This window comes from Idiotropiscis lumnitzeri, chromosome 1 (assembly GCF_059441095.1).
Source record: "Idiotropiscis lumnitzeri isolate Australia: NSW breed Sydney's pygmy pipehorse chromosome 1, RoL_Ilum_1.0, whole genome shotgun sequence".
Lineage (NCBI taxonomy): Eukaryota > Metazoa > Chordata > Actinopteri > Syngnathiformes > Syngnathidae > Idiotropiscis > Idiotropiscis lumnitzeri.
Genome location: NC_142391.1, coordinates 44,014,534 through 44,035,301, shown reverse-complemented (window position 1 = coordinate 44,035,301; position 20,768 = coordinate 44,014,534). Strand labels below are relative to the sequence as shown.

The following is a 20,768-nucleotide window of genomic DNA, read 5'->3' as shown; positions in this document are numbered from 1 at the left end:
GAGCACGCCGTGCGTCCGCCACAAGTCCCTGTTCTGGCGGAGCACGTCCTGCGTCCGCCACCAGCCCCTGTTCCGGCGGAGCACGCCCTGCGTCCGCCACAAGTCCCTGTTCCGGCGGAGCACGCCCTGCGCCCGCCACCAGTCCCTATTCCGGCGGAGCACGCCCTGCGTCCGCCACAAGTTCCTGTTCTGGCGGAGCACGTCCTGCGTCCGCCACAAGTCCCTGTTCCGGCGGAGCACGCCCTGCGCCCGCCACAAGTCCCTGGTCCGGCGGAGCACGCCCTGCGTCCGCCACCAGTCCCTGTTCCGGCGGAGCACGTCCTGCGTCCGCCACAAGTCCCTGTTCTGGCGGGGCACGTCCTGCGTCCGCCACCAGCCCCTGTTCCGGCGGAGCACTCCAGGCGTCCGCCACAGGTCCCTGTTCCGGCGGAGCACGCCCTGCGTCCGCCACAAGTCTCTGTTCCGGCGGAGCACGCCACGCGTCCGCCACAAGTCCCTGTTCTGGCGGAGCACGTTCTGCGTCCGCCACCAGTCCGGGCTCCGGCGGAGCATGCTCTGCGTCCGCCACCAGTCCCTGTTCCGGCGGAGCACGTCCTGCGTCCGCTACCAGTCACTGTCCCCGCTGCACCTGGCCCGCCGCTGCTCCAAGTCCCGGCCTCTGGTGCGGCCGGGCCCCGGCCGCTCCAAATCCCTCCATTGGCGGCGCCAGATGGTCCGCCGCCACCCCAATTCCCTGTCCCGGCGGCGCCCGAGGACACGCCATCGCTTCCCGTCGCTGCCTCGGCGGTGCTCGACGATCCCCCGTCGCCCCAAGCTCCTGCACCGGTGGTGGAGGACGACACGCCGCCGCCTCTCGCCTCTGCCCCGGCGGTGCCAGATGAACCACCGTCCCTTCTCGCCTCCGTGTCGGCGGCGTCCGACGATCCACTACAGATCCAGATTCCTGCCTCGGCGGTGGACGATGACCAGCCGCCGCCTGCCGCCCTTGCCTCGGCGGCATCCGACGAACCGCCACCACTCCACGTTCCTGTCCCGGCGGGGCTTGACAACCAGCCGCCGCTCCACTTTCCTGTCTCTGCAGGGTTCGAGGACCAGCCGCCATGCCACGTTCCTGTCTCGGCGGGGTTCGACGACCAGCCGCCGCTCCACGTTCCGGTCTCGGCGGGGTTCGAGGACCAGCCGCCGCTCCACGTTCCTGTCTCGGCGGGGTTCGAGGACCAGCCGCCGCTCCACGTTCCTGTCTCGGCGGGGTTCGAGGACCAGCCGCCGCTCCACGTTCCTGTCTCGGCGGGGTTCGAGGACCAGCCGCCGCTCCACGTTCCTGTCTCGGCGGGGTTCGAGGACCAGCCGCCGCTCCACGTTCCTGTCTCGGAGTGGTTCGACGACCAGCCGCCGCCGCCGCTCCACGTTCCTGTCTCGGCGGGGTTCGACAACCAGCCGCCGCTCCATGTTCCGGTCTCGGCGGGGTTCGACGACCAGCCGCCGCACCAAGTGCCTGCCTCGACGGCGGTCGACGTCCCACCGCCACGTCTCGTCCCGGCTCCGGCGGGGTCCGGCGTTCCACCATGCCTCGTCTCCGTCTCGGCGGCGTCCGACGTCCCGCCATCGCTCCAAGTTCCTGCCTCGGCTGCGCCCGCCTCAACGCCGGTCCAAGCTCCGTCCTCTGCAGCACCCAGCGTCCCGCCGCCGCCCCTCGTCTCAGCCCCATCAGCGGACTCAAGGTGGAGTTCGGGTCGTCCCGGACGTCCGCCTGAATGGCCCCATCGGGACGCACTGGTCTGGCCACCCGCACGGCCCCCTGAAGGGCCACGAAAGGACTCGCTGGTCTGGCCCCCCGGGCATCCGCCAGACCGGCCTCGATCACGGGTCGTTGACCCACCTCCCGACCCCTTCCGCCCACCCTTGTTTTTGGGACATGGTTTTTTCTTTTTTGTTATTCTTGGGGACGGCTGGAATCCGTCCCTTGAGGGGGGGTACTGTCATGATACGCGTCGGGCATGACAGCCTTTTGTTATTGTTTTCGTCACCTCCCTGCCATGTGTCTTTTGTTATTGTTTTCGTCACCTCCCTGCCATGTGCTTTGTGTTATTGTTTTCATTCTCACCAGCCACGCACCTGTTCCCAGTTCACGATCACACACCTGCTCCCCATCTGCTCCCCTGATTACCGGACTATTTATACCTCCCATGCCCTCAACCCAGTGTCGGGTCATTATCCTGTTTGGCTCCCTGTTGCTGCACCACGGACTCTCACAACTCGCGTTTCGTTCCTGTTATTGCTCGTGTCATCATTCCCTGTCCGCCTGGTTCGTTCCCGTCTCGTTTTTGTTGCCTTTTGTTGTTGATTTGTCCACGCCCCGTTGTTTGTCCCTGCTGAGAGTGGCAATAAATTCCCTTAACCCTATCCACCTCCTGCCTCCTCGCCTTTTGGGTCCACCTCCTCATCGCCGCAAGGCGATATCTTGACAGGCAACTAACAAAAATAGGAAGGACAAAATATGAAGAAGCGACAAAAGGAACTTAAAAAATTGTGACATATAATGAAAACATTTCAACAAAAGACACCACCATGACATACTGTAACCTTTACACATAAGACTACAGCCTTCCAGTTTATTTCAGGTCAACATGCCTGCATGTTGGATGCTAATTACAAATTTCTGTCTCTGTGTAAGCACAATGCGAAGCCCGTGGCACAAACATTTCCGGGACAAACACTGTGAGTAGACATGAAAACTTCAAACCATTTATATTCCATCAATTCACAGTCATCAGTCCTAAAAGCAATAACAAATATTACAAATTCACTATCTGTGACCATATCGCTATTGTGCACAATGATGGGCAGCAACTCATGTTGACAACAAAAGACTTCATTAAATTATAAAAAGTGTTATAAAATATACAATTCATCGAGATACAATTTATGCATATATCAGGGTGATAACAAATCAGGTCAACGCTCATCCAAGCTCAAGTAGAAAGCTTTGCTTTTTACGAGTGATGAGGTGATTACTCCATCTAGTGGCAAAATTGTGCATCAGTCATTGCACCGCTTTTAGCATGTAAAACTCCAGTTATACTTCACTGGAGAAGAGAAGGCTTTGTCGTTTGCTGTCAGGTGTTGGAATGCTTTCCAGCTGAAGAAAGTAAAGTAGAACTTGGACCTGAGAAGGTAAAGGAACAGGTGAACGACCGACCTGCAGTCGATGTTTCTCTCTTGCTGCCAAGTCCTACCTGAGCCATGACCTCCAGAGACCAGCTGTCATTCATGGAGATCGGCTGTGAACTGCTTATTGTGATTTTGCTGTCTTTCTCAGATGGCCGGAGCAAAGTGGGTCCAAAAACGGTTGCCAGATTGTGCAGAGACATCTTGTTGAAGCTCTCATTTTCAGCCACCCTATCGGAACAGGAGAAAAGGTTGGAGATTTCACATTTCTGTCTGTTGAACACAAACCATATAACAGTGTAAGGAAAACTTTTAGTTAATTTATTTACTCATGGTTTTTTTCAAATGGACGGAAAGGCTAGGTATTCATAGAAGAAAAAAAAACCATGCATGTAAAATGTGTAAAATTGTGAAATTTAATTCAACACTCAACTCACATTTTTTACACTATTACTTTGAATTCATGTAATTCAAGTTAGGTTTATTCGTGTAGCCCTTTATCGCAACAGTCTCAAAAGGCTTCACAACCCCCAGTTGACAAATATTTGCACCACAAATGAATAATTTGTTATTACGATTAATCACTGTTTGATCAAATAACGTGTAAGTATATGTAAACATGTTTTTTTATTCCTAAAATAAGTCATAATAATGTTTTTTGTATTTATATAGAAACAACTGCTTTTCAAAATACAATTTTAACATTACACATGATATGTAAAAAATATTTTACGAATAATTTGAATTGTATTATTCCCAATATATCAATTCACCAATTCTACAACGAAATAACTGAATAAAAATGAAAATTAAGGATACGTAAATACATTTTAGCCCTGCGATTGGCAACCAATTCAGCGTGCCCGCAGCTGAAGACAGCTCGGATAGGCGCCAGCTTGTTGGTGAAAGGACCATACCTTGCTCATCCCTGACATAACATGACATGCCATGTCATGTCAGGTGCATTTTACCTTTTCAGGTGGTCAAGCAGAAAGAGAAAGGTGACCAGATTGGGCTCTGGTAGAGATAGCAGCAGGTTGAGCATGCAGCTCTCCTTGGCCACACTGTCTGAAAGCGCTGTATGGCAACACAATATTATGGATTAGGTGTACTGCAAAAGGTTAAAAAACAAGTTGAATTTGTGACTGACCAATGCCTCCGGAAAAGTTGGGGTACAACTCGTCAGTGAAAAGAGGCTCAGGTAGCTCGCGGAAATACAACTTCAGTGTACCGGCAATGGCGTTTACATCCATGTCCCTCATCATCACGGACACATCCTTGTTGTCTGTCAAGAGGACAACACAAGATCTGTTTCTTCAGCATCTTTGAGAGGATCTTAGGAACAGATTATTAATTTGTTCAGGATTCACAGGCTTAAACTAGATCTAAGGGCATTCGAAATTTAACATACACTCACTGGGAAAAAAAACTGTCGGACAATTTAAAGCAGTTACGTAGTTCTCATCTTAAAAGGATATTATAAAAAGAGATACTCAGGCATGATCTATACAGATCTACAGCAAGGGTGTAGAGATGAAGAGAATACTTTTCTAGAGCTCCACCTACGGCCTAAATCCCCATCAACACCCCAACCACAACCACACCCGACCTCAAGACAATAATTCACTACACTGTTCCATCTGGAAAATATGTGTCATGAATATATGCATTTTGAGTCGGAATCTGAAAAGAGTACAATGTAAAGTAGATCAAATCAAATGACAATGTAAGTATCATACTATAAATGAGCGGCACAATATTGTAATGTACATCGTGGCGACCTGTCTTCAGGTGGAAATCAATTGTTAAATGAAGCTTTACCATATTGAAGTGAAACTCACTCATATCAAAGGCAGCCTTAAGAGCTTGGATGTCAGTTGCAACACCAGACACCCTGTAAATGCCCACTTCCTCCATCCCTCTTCGGTCGATCTCTTCAACACACTGTCTTACAATGAGGGGAACCTTGGAGCGCTCTCGTCTGGTAAAGCAAGGGAAACGAGGTATAAATCAGCAAAGTCAAGTCAACAAAACAATAAGTACGTACCATGAATCAACAAAGCTAAATTGGTTGACCAATTACAACATTAGGTGGTGCCTCACAAACAGTATGCCATGTGTTCGTTCAACCATCAACATTGATCATTTCTTAATTTATCAACTTATTTGTGTTCCTCTACTGAAATGTGTAGCGCATGGTCAACTCACTTTGTTACAGCATTAATTTTCACCCCAAACACGCCAGACTGTTTGCGTGAAGGCATGCGCTTGAGACTGAACTCTCTGCTGGTGAACTTCATGGAAAGCTTGACCTCAACCTGAATCAGGAGAAAAGGAAGAGAAAAGCCTGTTAATATAGTGTAAGACGTCCTTATGTCATCTTACAAATGTTAAAGTGGGATTACAGTAATAGAAATAAAACATTTTTTACGTTGCAATTGTACACTTATCATTTTGGGCACTTTTGCAACTGCACTATGTCTTTGCTTACTCACCCCATTCATAGCGATGACCGTCCTCTGCCAGTCTTTGTTTTGCAAGTTCTGGGGATCCAACTGTAAAAATAAAATGCATATAAATACAGTCAGTGTGCAAAATGTTACTTCTGTACTGTTATAGCCACCATTAACAATTCAGAGAATGTCGGTTGTATGATTAATTATTATTCTTGATTTTCATTACATATTCAGTACTTGGACACTCTAGTGCAGTGGTTCTCAACCTATTTTCGACGATGTACCCTATACCCCCTGTGAAATATTTTTTCAGAAAAGTACCCCTTAACCAGTGCAATGTATTTTTCGGTTAAAAAAATAAAAACACTTTAAACATGCCATCAGTGTCTGATTTATTACATTTTAGAACCTTTCAAACTTCATTTGCATTGGTCCACAAAAAAAAGAGCATTGCAATTTCTGGGAATAAATCCAAATAAAACAATCTTCAACATACAACCGGAATTGTCCGTCTTTTGCACTTGTACCTGAGTTTTTTCAGAAGGCTTACGCTTCAAACACGACTTCATGGTTTGCGTCTTCAAGTGATTGGCAGGCAACGAGAGATGGCATGTGACAAGTTGGGTCGAACCATTCTAGTAAAGGGGGAGAATCTGGGTTTTTAAAATAATGAAATTGAATAACCTACTGAAAATAAAATTTGATTTATGACCTTATAGTTTCCCGAAACATTTATTTAATTCAATAATTATTTTTAAAGGATTTTTGCAGGTTTGTGTGTTTTATTTAAAATCTCATGTACCCCTGGAGTTCCTTCAAGTACCTCCAAGGGTACGCATACCCCCATTTGAAAACCACTACTCTAGTGTTCTCATCAAAAGCAAACACAGCTTTTGCAAATTCAAATTAACAAATGGCAAATAAAAAACACATAGTCAGTCCTGCATTTTTATCTACGTTGTGACAACATTGGAAAAAATTAAAGACCAAAATCAAATGTCACAAGGGAGAAATAAATTCCATTTAATGAAATAAATGGGGCAGGGAAACCAATTTTCAATCAAATCTGCTTTGAGATGCTAACATCTTTAGCAGATTCCCCGAGACATTTTTTGGATGTTTACCTTTGGTCTCAGCAGACTGCTACGGACTCTGTCCCAAAGACGGGCCCCTGTACTTGGTGATTTTCTGGGGGCTGCATCAACCTCTTCTTCCAATGCATTGATTGTCTGATACACGCTGGAATTACACTCACTCATCCTTTCTGGCATGATCCCTGTCACCTTTCTAAAATGTCCCTTTGACTAACAAAGGGCAAAAAACAACAAGAAAACGGCTCTAAAGCAAAACTAACAGCAGCAGTAGCTCCATCTTGCACTCACGCCCGTGCACAGTCCATTTTGCCTTGCAGAGTCTTAAAAATCCTCATCAATGAAGCCCTGGCAAATCCTTCCCAAACTTTCCAAATACATCACATAGTCAGAGTGCTTATTCCAGCGGGAGTCAGAGAAAGGAACAAAGCCACGCAGCCTGCTGCCTTTGTGTTGTTCTACTTCCCTGTTGGATTTGAGGGATTAACTGCCGAGAATCCCCTCCTACCCTCTTTATCAACAACGTGCTCACGCCTGCTGTTGCTTCTCACTGTCTCAAGTGCTGAATGCCACCTGGGCAATAAACTACATGGGGTTATCTAGTTAGGGGTGCAAATGAAAAATCATACACCTGTAAATATTCTCTTCTTCTCAACAAAGCAACAATTTAGTTTTCTTTCACGAAAACCAAAAGCAGCTTCGTTCTCGCCGTCATAAAGCAGGTGTCTTATTCAAATAAGGCAAATTAACAAATAAGGTATTTCTCACGATAAATGTTGATTTCAATTGTGTAGCGCAGTGACAATGATGGTCCCACACGCTCATCATTATACTTATGACAGAACTAGAGGTGAGATGTAGATTTAAAGTACGCACTTTTTGATGCAACGTAACCATCCATCACGTCCTCATTAGGGTCGTGCGCGTGTTTTACAGTAAAAAGCACAAAAATATTTACACTCGAGCCATGAGTTGAGTTCCATTTGGTTATTTTTTATATTTTGAAAAGTTTCTTCTATCCCACCTCTCCAGGGAAATCCCTTTACTGGGTTCTTTGTGTCTTCCTCCCTCTGGCAAACTCTGGACCTATGCCAACAGCTACATTTGGTCAACCCAAAGTCTAATCCACCCTCTGTCACAACACTCTATCAGAGGTCACGTTGATGTGACCCACGTTCTAATGCACACCTCAGTTCTTTTTAAACGGTAAAAAGAGTCACACAGACTTGATTAGAGAAAACGGGGCAAGTGGACAGCAATGGAGATAAATCACAATAGGGAGATTATTGCAATAAATAAAGGGCCAACAATACATTCAATTCAGTATTTTTTTTAAAAATTGTATAACATTAGATAAACTGCACATCTGGGGGTCAGTTTATATTTTTTCCCTTATTCCTTTGTGACGTGTTCAGAATGATTATGGCAAAAAAGTTTTGTGTGTAGTAAATTGTTTCCTTCTTTTTATAACAAACAATTGCAAAGCCTTATAAATTGTCTTTTAGATTATGCCCCCCATTTGTAAGGACCACCCGTGTGAAATCTTGACTCTATCCAACCAAAAGCTAACGGCTCATAGATTTAGGTCCGAACAAGAATCTCTACGACTTTAACTCTCAAATAAAAATATTAACGATTTGGGTCAGGTTGTTGTTGTTATAGAGTTCAGGTTGCTTGGGCTGGTCACTATCCATATTTTTTAACTGGCAAAACTATGACACGGTACCTTTATCTGTCCTTTCACCATAATCTTGTCTGTCATCTCTCCATCTTCTTTGCTGTGCTTGGGTTTACTGCAAGACTTTTCATAGCAGAGCAGCCTCAGAGTCTGGGAGCCCTCCAGCTCAATCTCAAACTCCTTGCATGGGACCAAGATGACATACTGTTAAAGATCCATATGATGCCATGCCATCCACACGCAATACATATGGAATGCAGCAGGCATGATATAAAAAGCCCTCTGCTGAGAGATGTCTTCCTCTATAAAGTTCTCACCTCGTTCCAGCTGGGCTCAGTAGAGTCTCTGTACACACGTGTTTTGGCTTTGTTGACAAAATAGCCAAAGGAATCCACCTCAAGAGAGCAGTAAAGGTCTGATGGGTACAAGCAGACGTGGTAGAGTGGAATCAATGATACAATACCCGTGTCCAGGAATGTTATTTTAATTCTGCTATTACCATTTCAGTAAATGGCCTTTGGTGTTTAAGCAAACAAGGAGAACCTAAAGTGATGTTTGTGACAATTTAAACACAGCATTCTTAACTAATCCCACTTCTGCAGCCGTTCTTCCATTTCACAGTTTAAGACACAAAAGTAATGACTGCACAAGACGTGGCATCATAACCCCACTCTAGACCACCCGATAAAGTCAAAAACACGAGAATATGTCACTTACTTAAAGTTTGTTTGAGACCTGACGCAGAGTGTACAATGACATTCAAAAAGCCGTACAATCCCGGGGATTCGTCGTCTATGTTGGAAAAAGAAGTGAGTATACATCTTCAGATAAAAGTCAACAATTTTTTAAACTGTTGTGAAGCTCACCTTCTTTGTTCATGGTCACTGGAATAGTGTGGACAGTCTGAAGTTTCACACATGAGTTAGTAAGCATCTGCAGCTCAAGAGATGTCAGAGAGAAGCTCTTGAAGCCTACCAGACAAGTATAGACACATTTAAATCCGACACAAACGGACAACGGCATCATTATATATTCTGATGTGATAACTTGCATTTCTTCTGCTGTTCGCGAATGATCTCCCTCCATTCAGCGCGTTCGTAGTCTGACGAGATCAGAAATGTGAAACCCTGAATGGCACAATGGGACTTTATGGTTTAAGGTGGCTAAATACTGCAATGACAAGTTCTCAACACTGGGGGGCAGCATAATATCATTCACAACAATACTTCATCAGCTAAATCACAAGATATGAAATTGGACAGTAATAATAAAACACTTGAAATGAAAAATAGATTTTGGACCTTGCCATTCCTGTTAGCCACTCTGAAAGCCATGTTGGGTGACATTAGAAGAAGCAGAGACTCCTGCTCTGATAACCTCTTTTTCAGCCGCTCCATCGCCTTGGGTCCTTTGGTGGTTCTCTACGAATCAACAAAAACAGGGCTTTAATACGTTGCTTTTACAGGTGGTTCGAGTAACATTCCCATTTCCGTTATGAAATTAGTACTATCTAAAGAGTAAGAAATGCTTAAAGAATACCTCAAGACAGTTGTATATACACACATGCATTCACAAGATATGTGCGTGAGAGGGCTCAGTGCTGGGCTCAATAGCACAATGGCAGTGTTTGAAAGCAGATTGACATCTCAAATTACAATTTTGGTTAATGACTGCTCATCTAGGATTTCTAACAGTTTTGCTCTCCTGTGGGTCTTGAACGTGCAACCTTCTGCTCCTTATGAAAAGTCCTTGTCTTTCTCCGGGAATCCTTACCTTTTCTCTTTGGATCTCATTCTTAATCTGGGACAGTTTGATCTTCATGGCATCAATTTCCTCGTCCTGGACTAAAGGGATAGGGGTCGACTCGCAGTCCTCAATGGTCTGAAAGGTCAGGTCGGCTAGAGGAATGTACCACTTGCAGTCATACTGTTGTCCTTTCCTGTTAATGAACAAAATGCAAATGTTTTTGTTGTTCACTTCACGTCTGTGTATGTTTTACAAGACTTTGGCATCTTGAACGTCTCTCTCTGTCTCTCTCTCTCTCTCTCTCTCTCTCTGTCTCTCTCTCTCTCTCTCTCTCTCTCTCTCTCTCTCTCTCTCTCTCTCTCTCTCTCTCTCTCTCTCTCTCTCTCTCTCTCTCTCTCTCTCTCTCTCTCTCTCTCTCTCTCTCTCTCTCTCTCTCTCTCTCTCTCTCTCTCTCTCTCTCTCTCTCTCTCTCTCTCTCTCTCTCTCTCTCTCTCTCTCTCTCTCTCTCTCTCTCTCTCTCTCTCTCTATATATATATATATATATATATAAATATATACACATGTATATATATATATATATATATATATATATATATATATATATATATATATATATATATATATATCTGAATGAAACAATGGAATATTCAGGTTCCAGGCAGGGTATTGACTCGGACTCACTCACCCTGCAGTCTGTTTCTTCAGCTTGGTACAGAGCAGCAGGTCAGTGAAGAGGAAGACATGACGGAGTTTCCTGGAACCTTCAACCAGCTCCACCATGAAGCGGTCCCTCAGAAGCTGGCGATTCTGGCAACAACAGGCTACAATTACAGAAGCTAAAGAAATTACAACATCATTACTGACATTGTAGTGAGCCTCCAAAATCTGTCTGCCACTACTGGATCAAGTTAAAATAATATTGTTGTACTAATTTTTAGATTACACGATCACAGCTCTCAGATAAATGGCCACAAATTTAAGCAGCAAGTGTCTATGTGTTTTTTAATCTCAGAAAACCTTTCTTGAGTATATTTCATTTACCGTATCATCATAACACACACAAAAATTGTTAGCTCTTAAACTTAGAGCCTACTCCTCTTGTTGAAGGCATAGGGCTGTTAGCTCTTGGAACTTTGACCTCTGGGTGGGGGTTGTTTACATTTTGATACTGCCCATGTGAGACATTGTTGCCAAACACTAACTGCGGCATGAAAAAAAAAACAAGGAAATCCATGCAGGACAAGAGGCACTCCATGTCTGGCTCTGTCCTGGTTTCAAAACGTGGTAGGAGTACATCCGCTTATTGCTTTGATGACACAAAAGGGGATGGCAACTGCTCAATAATCCAATGGAAAAAAACAGCCGTTAGTGCACCCTTTCTTTTTAATCATTGCCTACAATGACACTGAGTATTGAGCACTATTCAATGTGCACTTTGAACGCTGCTGGCCCATTTGCATCAAACTATTTCTAAGACACCAGCAAGTGGAACAAAAATGCTACACACTCAGGCAGGACACCGGGCTGCTCTACCATGATGAGACTCCTTCCAGGTTAATTCTGGGAAGGATGGGAGGGAGCTCTCCGCTAATCATAAGGCCTTCCTCAATTGCAACAAAGAGACCCTCACCTCCTGCGTTTGCACTGGTTAGTCATAAGCTTCCTTTTGCTCCACTTCCTTCACAACTAAGGCAGACAGACTGAGATGAGTCAGTGGCCAGCTTTTATTGGAGCTTGCGAACACCTTATGCTTTGCTCTGTTACCATTAACAATCACAATAAAGGGGGCCCGTTGAAGACGAATTCCGAATTTCTGAAGGGCATTTTACCTGAATCCTGTGTATATAAACCAGCAGAATCAACATTCAGCATAATGTTATGCTGCCATTAACATTAAGCTCAAAGCAACAATGTGTAAAACAACATTTTGACAGAGCTGCAAGAGTGGCTCCACAGTCCTTTTAAGGTGTGCCTTTCCATGTTATGCTTACATTTGACAGTTTTATAAGTCAGAGACTGCGCTTGATTCTTAAAAAAAGAGCACAAACATGGCTGAAGGAAAGTCAGCAAAGAAAAAAATGGAGCTTGTGTCAAGGGGTGACTGTTTGCACAAGCAGACTATATTGCACACCCACTAAATTTGAATTTGGAAAAGTACAAAGCTGCGTGAACAAGTGTATTTGTTAGGTTTTTCCGCAATAATGATCACATCAACATGATCCAAACACAACCAACTGACTACGCAGCTACACTTGCTGAACGCTTAATTAGCTAACAATGGCACAATTACTTTTACAAATGCCTTTATAAAGAAAGTGCTCGGCACATAGACACACAGAAAAGCCTAAACTGAGATTTACAACCCAGAACATCTGCTTGTAAGGCACTCCACTGATAATTGATTAACATTGAATTTTAGTTTAATATTGCAGAGCATCTACTGATGTAGTTCATGTGGAAGAATATAAATCCATAAGCAATTAAGTGTACCATAGCTTTAATATGCAGCAACATAAGGTAACCTAATTATTACAAACATTTCATCCACCCCGCTTGATATTGGTTTTAATGGAGTGCTTAGCAACCATATATAAAGCATGTGCCTATTTTGTTTATTTGACATTGCTAGGTTGGGTGTTGAACTGACCTCTCCCTTCTTTACTGTCATTGACTGCCGGCGAGGGGTGATTTCTTCATTAATGCTGGACAAAAAGTTCTGCGAGATGCGCAGGGCATCCTGTAGTAGTGGATAATCAGGGTGGCTGGAGGCAGTGTGCTTCAGTAAGTCCTAAAACAAAAAACAAACAAACAAAACAAATACAATTTTAGTCCCAAAGTCCATGCTCATGCCCTTGTCCAAGTAAGATAAGACAGTTTGACTTACATGCAGAACGAGTGTGCTGCGTGTCACCCGGTCTACAGGCTTGTAGAGAAGAGCTGTACAGAAGGGACCGGCTTAAAAAAAGTGGTCGTGACTCAAGAAACAGTACTTAGATTGGATTATGTCATTTCACTCAATACTCACTTTCCAGGGATTTCTTTGCTGACTGGTCTTTGTTGTCCTTTGTACCTTTAACCTTGAGGTTCTGTCAGGAAGACAGAATTCAAAATCAATTCAGAGCAAGTGCCCCAAAGCATTGTGAAATGAAAACAATCTGTGCCATTACAAAGAGCTTTACACTGTGAGGACCACTAAAAAGTGCTCTGTCATCACTTGGCCCGGGCAGCTGCACCACATCAAATACTCAACTGCTGCAGTTCCTGCTGTGTGTAGTGTTATTACATACCTCAGATATTTGTGCAAACTGTGTGTTTGCCTGGCAGCACTTGTCTGCTGTCGCCACAGCAACCTTATAGTTATCCACAAAGGCCCGGTACACTCCAAGCTGGCTGGCCTGCAGGACATGAGGAGAAACCAAATTAGATTCCACCAACTGTTGGGCAAGAACAAAGGTACTAACGGGTTTTAACTAAACAAATACTGCAAGTAAAAAACATTGTAATAATTAATGCAGGGATTAATTGTAGTCAGTATCTTATAATTAAAAAAAATAAAAGGCTTAGCTTCCAGGAAGACAAAAACCAACATATAACAGTGAGGATTAACACTGGAGTAAAGGAAAAGTGATCTGTTGAGTCCCGGCTGATCATTTTAGAGTATGGTAGTCAGCCAGAGCGATTACACAAATGTTGCCCATAGCAAATATAACAATTTAGGAAAGTCCTGAAAAAGAAATAAACCAATGGTGTGTTGTACAAATACTAGATGTTGAACATGAATCAAGGAACATTGAGAGAGCTCTAAAAAAAGACAGCAACTTGGGATCCTTAATTAATTAAGTTAAACAAAAATTTAGAAAAGAAGAGATTTTCCACAGGTCAGATTCTTCCAATACTATTGTGAAAAATGTCTGACATTAAATATATATTTATTTATTAGCATATTTAATGATATTATTAATATATATTAATATATTATTGTTGTTAATAATAATAATAATAATAATAATAATAATAATAAGAGGATGTGGTCGCGAACCTATCACAGGACATGTATAGAAAAATAACCATTTACACCTACATTCATCTCAAAGGCAGTGCTTCCCAATTGTTTTCTGTTTCACACCCCCAAAAGATGGAAGTACCCCCCAACACTTTCCACAGCAATTATATATTATATAAATTTTCTATAAAATTGTTATCAGACCAACTCCGGATAAAATTGTATCCTTATTAATAGTAAAGAAAAGAAAAAAATATGCAGCCACTTTCAACAAAGAATAACTTTAACATTCTCTCTCCGCCATTTCATCATTACTTTTTCCTGCTGTGCTTTGTGTACACATGATCGCTGCAAAAAACAAAAAAAAACCCTTACACTTATATCTAATACTTGCTGCGTACAGGCTCTGAAAAATTACAGCACCACGCACACACTGCCACCTTCAGTAGGGGATGTGCAATTAAACTTGAATCTAGTGTAGTAAAACAAAAAAATAATGTTGGCCATTTTTAGCCATGTCATGTATACTGCAAAATAGTGGTGCACGGTATGACGATATTAGGTCGTGTGTTGACGATCTCATGTCGCCGAAAGATCGTTAGATCATCTATAGGGCACATTCTATATAGTTTAGCTCTACGGCAGCTCACAGCCGCTGGCGCGTACCCAACCAACCAATCACAGCACGCATAGTGCACACTATGTGACGTGACTTCCCTCCTCCGTTAGTTTGTGCGGCGGGTAGCCATGGTGGAAAGTCACCACGGAACAGAACTTGTCCCGAAAAGAAACTCCACATCCACAGTGTGGATTTGGTTTAGCTTTTTTAAGGCGCAAACCTTATTTTCAGTTATATGCAGAGACACCATTTGGACGTCGGATGGCAACACGGTAAACATGTTTACGTAATCGCTTACCAACAGAGCACCCAAAACACGATGGCGACACTCAAACCAAACGGAGATCAGACATACGGTAGCCAGAGGCAGTTGCCAGTGCCAAGCCAACACAACTCACGGTAACGCAGTCATTTAACAAGGGCACTCCATATGAGAAACAAACAAACAAAAAAAACAAGTGGCGGAAAGAAGTAACTGAGGCAGTGACTTATTACTTTGCTAAAGACATAATTCCTATTAAAACAGTGGAAAGAAAATGGGGGATTTGAAGATTGTTCAAAGTACTAGACCCGCACAATGAGCAATATTTTTAGGGTGACATGTTAGCTTTACTGTTTGCGTTCACTGCACATTTAATTTAAATTAAAACCTGTTTAGAAAGCTGAGTTGGCTTTAATTTTTTTTTTCATTATAAGATTGTTGAAAATGGTCAAAAATGTGCAAATGAGTCTAAAATAATTGTGATAACATCGTGATTGTGGTTTTATTTGTAAAAAATTGTGATAGAATATTTTTGCCATATCGCCCACCCCTATTGCTAACCAAAAACCTGAGGTAAAACCACATAAGAAACATTGAATATATCTTTCTGCAGTAAATCCTAAATATTAGATAAATATTGCATTCTTTCTTTGTCTTGTTAGATATTTTATGGATAGTCTATTAAGTGTGTCAATTGTCTTTCCATTAACACCAGATCGATGAGAGTTACTGGTAATTTGCCGTGTCACAACATGCGAAGATCAAGCTTGATTTGGCCTGGAGTTACAAGAGAAAGCAAAGCAAGGGAGGGAAATTCGTCATGTCTATATATAAATCATGTGTTTTTCATCTTGCACCAATACCAAATAAGCTCTTATCCAGTAACCTCCTATAGAACCTTTTGTTCTCTTTTACTGCGTCTCATACAGTGAGTCGATGCTTTTATGGGGCTAAAAGATGACTGCGGGCAGTCTACTCACGTGTGCATTTCAAAACATAATGTACCAGCCTTAGTCCATTGAAGGTTTCAGTTTTTTTAAGCCAGAAGGAACACCATTAAAGAATTCTCATTGCAATGACTTCACTACACAAAGTTTTCTATATTTACCCATTTTTTATATTAACCCATGTTATACTTCCAGATCACCTTGTTTCTCTCTTGGCTTAAATCACAAAAAGTAGAAAACAGGTTTTGTCTAGCATGCCAGAACATGTTTTGATCTGACTATTTTCCTCATGCAATGAATAATTCATTGACTTTTAAACTTGAGTTGACAAGACATAATTCAGGGCCTTAATGGGAAATTGGCAAATTTTAAAATGAGATCATACCAGTCTTTGGAAGAGGTCTCCCACACACTGCTGGTAGCTCCAGTTTTGAACACGAGGAAGCAGAGCGTCGTAGAAGTCTTTATGGATCTCGTGGAGCTCTGGCACATTAAAGAAAATCGTCTCTATCTGCTGGATGGTCAACATTGGTTGCGATGTTGTGGCTGCTGCCCTTAGAGGCTTCATGGGCTTTAAAGAACAAAATTCATGAGGTTACCAATGAACAGTACGGAAACAAGAGTTTCAAATTCAAATCACGTCATTCAGAAATTGTGTGATGCTTGCTACCAAAAGGATTTCCTACAAAGAAGCTAAACAAATATATTAATAATTACTGTATGGAGAAAATGTGTGTGTGTTGAACATACAATCAAAAGTGCTTCTAGGTGGCTGAGGTAGGTCTCCTCACTGGCCAGGATTCCGGACAGAAACCACTTCCTCATCTCCACCCCTTTTTCCTGGTCCAGCTCAGCCTGACACGAACATGAGTGAGAGAAAACATTCATATTCATATTGGGATATAACAAGTATCCTGTTGATGGATGTGTGACCTGTTATTAACTGACTGCACACATGTGGCTACAAATATTGTTGTAAGATTAAGGACACGGCATATTTTATTTCACTCTGTGGGAGTTTTACATTCCACAGGGTTTCAGTCAGACGCTAGCCTTATCTTCAAGAAGATAAATGTGATTCCAGACCAGTGCTTATTATTTCAACAGGTCAAAGACATCAGTCATCTCAGTGCAGGCTATCATTTAGGAGCCTCAATTTCAGAAATTACATTTCCTCCATCAGTGTTGAAGACCACAAAGAGTAAAAATCAGAAGGTAAAAATACCACACATACAAGATGAAGACAGAACCAAGGAGGGGAACATCCGTTTGCCCACACTAAGTGTGCTGTGTGTGCAACGCCACGTTTTATACTGAAAAGCATTCTAATCTGTTTTAGGTTTGCAAAAATTATCTATTCTCCCTGTTGTGATGACCCCTGATTGGACAAGCTGAAAGTTGCATCATATATTAGAAACAGAACGGTATACACATCAATCCATTTTGCATTGTGCCTCGTTAGGGTTGGGTGTAAGAAGGAACATTGGTTTGAATGTGATTGTGGATGGCTGCTTGTCTACATGGTATGTGCCCTGCAATTAGCTGGCAACCAGTCCAGAGTTTTAGGGCAGTGACAGTCATCTTGGATTGGCATCAGCTCACCCGTGACCCTCGTGCCGATAAGCCATAAAGAAAATGGATGGAGGGAATAGTCTTATAATGATTTAACAGATACTCAACACCACTGCTGAGAAGACAGCCTGTCTTCAAATTGGCCAGAATATTTGCTCCACCCAGCATCTGATATCATTTGCCTTGTTTAGATTTGAAAGCATTATAAGGCACTATCATTCAATATTTTAACATATAAACCCACATCTAAAATCAGAGGATGAACAGTTGAGAGTAATATACTTTATATAAGATGAACATTAACTTTACCGAGAGCGTAGATTCCAAGGAACCAGATGACTGCGTGTCTCGGCTGCATCGGCTTTTAGAGCGGAGCTGTGGCGATGAGGAAGGAGAGCCAGTGAAGGACAGAGCATCTTGACAAGATGGCTCTTCTGAGTGTTCCAGATCATAACTAAATGATGGAGGGGCCTCGTTATCTGTCAGAAACAAAGAACAAATGTTACAGCATGAGTTGTTTTTTAATCATTGGACCTTGAAATATTTGAGGAAAATTGCCTCGCTATGTCTGCCCTTTGGTAGAAATCCAAGTTCATTTTAATGCAAATGCAAATATTATGAAGACACATGAGCAAACACAAGCTTCAATGGAATATTGTTCAATGTGAATGATTTGTATCTAAGCTCATTATACAGCTGGCAATGGATCACTTCGTCGACAAACACATTTTAACACCTTTTACATTTTAATGTTTTTCATCAGTAGTAAAGTGTTTCCACAATCACCTCGAAAAAGTAACTTAGTAACTTTATTGATTACGTGATTCTAAAAGCAACACAGTAACTTTATTGATTCTCTACAAACTTAGACAAGTTACTTTATTGGTTCTGACAATTCCCTCGACATAAAAATGGCAACTGCTTTTGCCAATACTTTATTGGAAGTCAATTGTTAACACAAATGTTTAAGGATTAGGTTTTTATTAAAAATAAAGACAGCCTTTTTTACCAAAAATTGTGATTATATTTATATATATATATATATATATATATATATATACACATACATATATAGATACATATATATATACATATATATATATATATATATATATATACATATACATATATACATACATACATACATACATATATATATATATATATATACATACATATATATATATATATACATATATATATACATATATATATATATATATACATATATATATACATATATATATATATATATATATATATACATATATATATACATATATATATATATATACATATATATATATATATATACATAGATAGATAGGACCCACAGCATCAGTCGCAGCACTGCTCCACACAACCTGTTTGTAAACATCGATGTACCGAACAGTCACTGAAAATGTTTCGTTGAACTTGATTTTTAAGTTACAGTAGAAAGACTGGTCTAAAGTATGGAGTGAGTGTACAAACCAACCATATAATTTTCATCTTTAGCTGTCACCAGCTCAATAGAGGGAATGTATTTCCGGCTTGAAAACGCAAACATCCCAACTTCATTCATTGCATTGGTATGTGCATGTGAGACTTCAATGTGAAAACGTGTGTTGGCGCATGAGTGACGTCACTCACCCAGATGATTGGCCATAGAAATTGCATTTACAGAGCACTTAAAAAAATGATATGGAGCACAAATAATTCATACAACAACCAACACAATTAAATTATGATTCAAATGATGGCCCTTCACTCAATGGGCATTCTGTCCTTTGGCAACATCTCCTCTTCTAACCTTCACAACCCAACCTCCTGCACAAATCAACCCTAAGTCCGTGCCAGGCAGTTAGAGCTTGGGTCCATTGAGTGAATTAAAAGACAATACAGAATGTTATTGTTTGCTTTGGTGTCCAGTACTTCATTAGATCAAGATCAACGAATCAAACATTTACAAAATGAAGCATGGTTGCAATGATCTTATAAGTATAAATGGTGGCACTTTAAAAATAAATAAACGGGCCAACAATGATCACGTGCAAGAAAAACATGTTCCAAATACAGTGTACATTGCCCCATGTGATTTCCGACTTATAGTACACCTGGAAGATGAAGATGCGTCCAGTAATCACTGCCTTGAGTCACCATCACTTATCTGAATTATCAACATTATTGTCACAGAGATCACTGATGACTGTGAGAGGGGATCTCATGAAGCGAAGAAAAAAATCCAAGCATGCATCCAGCAAAGTGGTGCCAGGCTTGTAAAGAGACGTGAGTAAAATACTTGAAAACAGGAAAGAGAGGATTCCGGAAAGTGAGGGTGGACAAAGCTGAGACAACCTAAAGAGGCCGGAGAAGGGCGCATTTAACACAGTGACATCTACAGACACCCTGTGACAAAAGACGGCAACAGAGACGAGAGCCAGTAGAGAGGGAGAGACATGTTTTGACTGTTTGAGGAAGAGATGAGTACCGGCCAAGCAGCTAGCTTTAGTACACAGGGGAAGTCCTGTGTGAAAGGCCACTCTGTGTTCCAGCGAGATTATACATTAGCTCTGCCAAAGGATGAATAACACATCCTCTCAACGGCCGCAGCGACAACAACGATCCCCTCCTATCCCTTATACATACCACACTCGGCAAGAGGGGACATTTACACATTCAATCATCTCAAAAAATAGTACAATATATTGAGTGTTTAACGGGATAGTTTGTAAAAACTTCAGAAGCATTCTGATGTGACAGTGTGAGAAAAGGGGACTTCAAATGAAATTGTTTTTATTCGCAGTCATGATTACAAGAATTACTACTGAGGAAGTGTCCAGGCAGTTCTGTCCGGGAAATTCATCTTCAACACCAAAGCGGAAACAGACCTTCTGCACAAGGTTATCTTTTAATAAACAGGCTTCACTTCCACCTATAGAAAAGCACATGTTCTATAAAGTACAATATTTACTGTACAGGTAACTTTGATTTTTCAAAGATTAACTTTGTCAAACGATTATGGTGCGATTATTTAAGAAGAGTGGCTGAATAATTAAATCCACACGATAGTCCAATACTAGCATCAAATGAAATAGTTTAGTGTAACAAAAAAAGTTCAGTTTCATGTTCCGTAGATCTCTTTGACATAATTTTTGTTGTTGTAAGTCACTTGTCTTTTGTCCTTTGTGAACTTTTACAAAGGAAAGAAGACAATTTCAATACTTATCATATATATAATGTATT

The 20,768-nt window shown here is 42.0% G+C and overlaps 1 protein-coding gene across 1 annotated transcript in view; it reads right to left on the bottom strand.

The window, feature by feature from the left end:
- Positions 1–2,473: 2,473 nt before the first annotated feature.
- The window catches only part of LOC148344737 (breakpoint cluster region protein), a 34,381-nt gene continuing 16,086 nt past the window's right edge, over positions 2,474–20,768 (bottom strand). Inside the window, exons 2-23 of the mRNA XM_088302166.1 lie at positions 17,853–18,022; positions 16,722–16,826; positions 16,357–16,542; positions 13,428–13,535; positions 13,166–13,226; positions 13,025–13,077; positions 12,788–12,928; positions 10,826–10,947; positions 10,167–10,332; positions 9,695–9,814; positions 9,445–9,520; positions 9,260–9,364; positions 9,111–9,185; positions 8,711–8,808; positions 8,442–8,573; positions 5,664–5,723; positions 5,377–5,486; positions 5,010–5,149; positions 4,319–4,453; positions 4,140–4,245; positions 3,237–3,399; positions 2,474–3,166 (exon numbers count right to left, since the gene is read on the bottom strand). Of these exons, the coding sequence (XP_088158292.1) occupies positions 3,077–3,166; positions 3,237–3,399; positions 4,140–4,245; positions 4,319–4,453; positions 5,010–5,149; positions 5,377–5,486; positions 5,664–5,723; positions 8,442–8,573; positions 8,711–8,808; positions 9,111–9,185; positions 9,260–9,364; positions 9,445–9,520; positions 9,695–9,814; positions 10,167–10,332; positions 10,826–10,947; positions 12,788–12,928; positions 13,025–13,077; positions 13,166–13,226; positions 13,428–13,535; positions 16,357–16,542; positions 16,722–16,826; positions 17,853–18,022 (2,522 nt within the window). The 3' untranslated portion in view covers positions 2,474–3,076. The remainder of the gene's footprint in view (positions 3,167–3,236; positions 3,400–4,139; positions 4,246–4,318; positions 4,454–5,009; positions 5,150–5,376; positions 5,487–5,663; positions 5,724–8,441; positions 8,574–8,710; positions 8,809–9,110; positions 9,186–9,259; positions 9,365–9,444; positions 9,521–9,694; positions 9,815–10,166; positions 10,333–10,825; positions 10,948–12,787; positions 12,929–13,024; positions 13,078–13,165; positions 13,227–13,427; positions 13,536–16,356; positions 16,543–16,721; positions 16,827–17,852; positions 18,023–20,768) is intronic.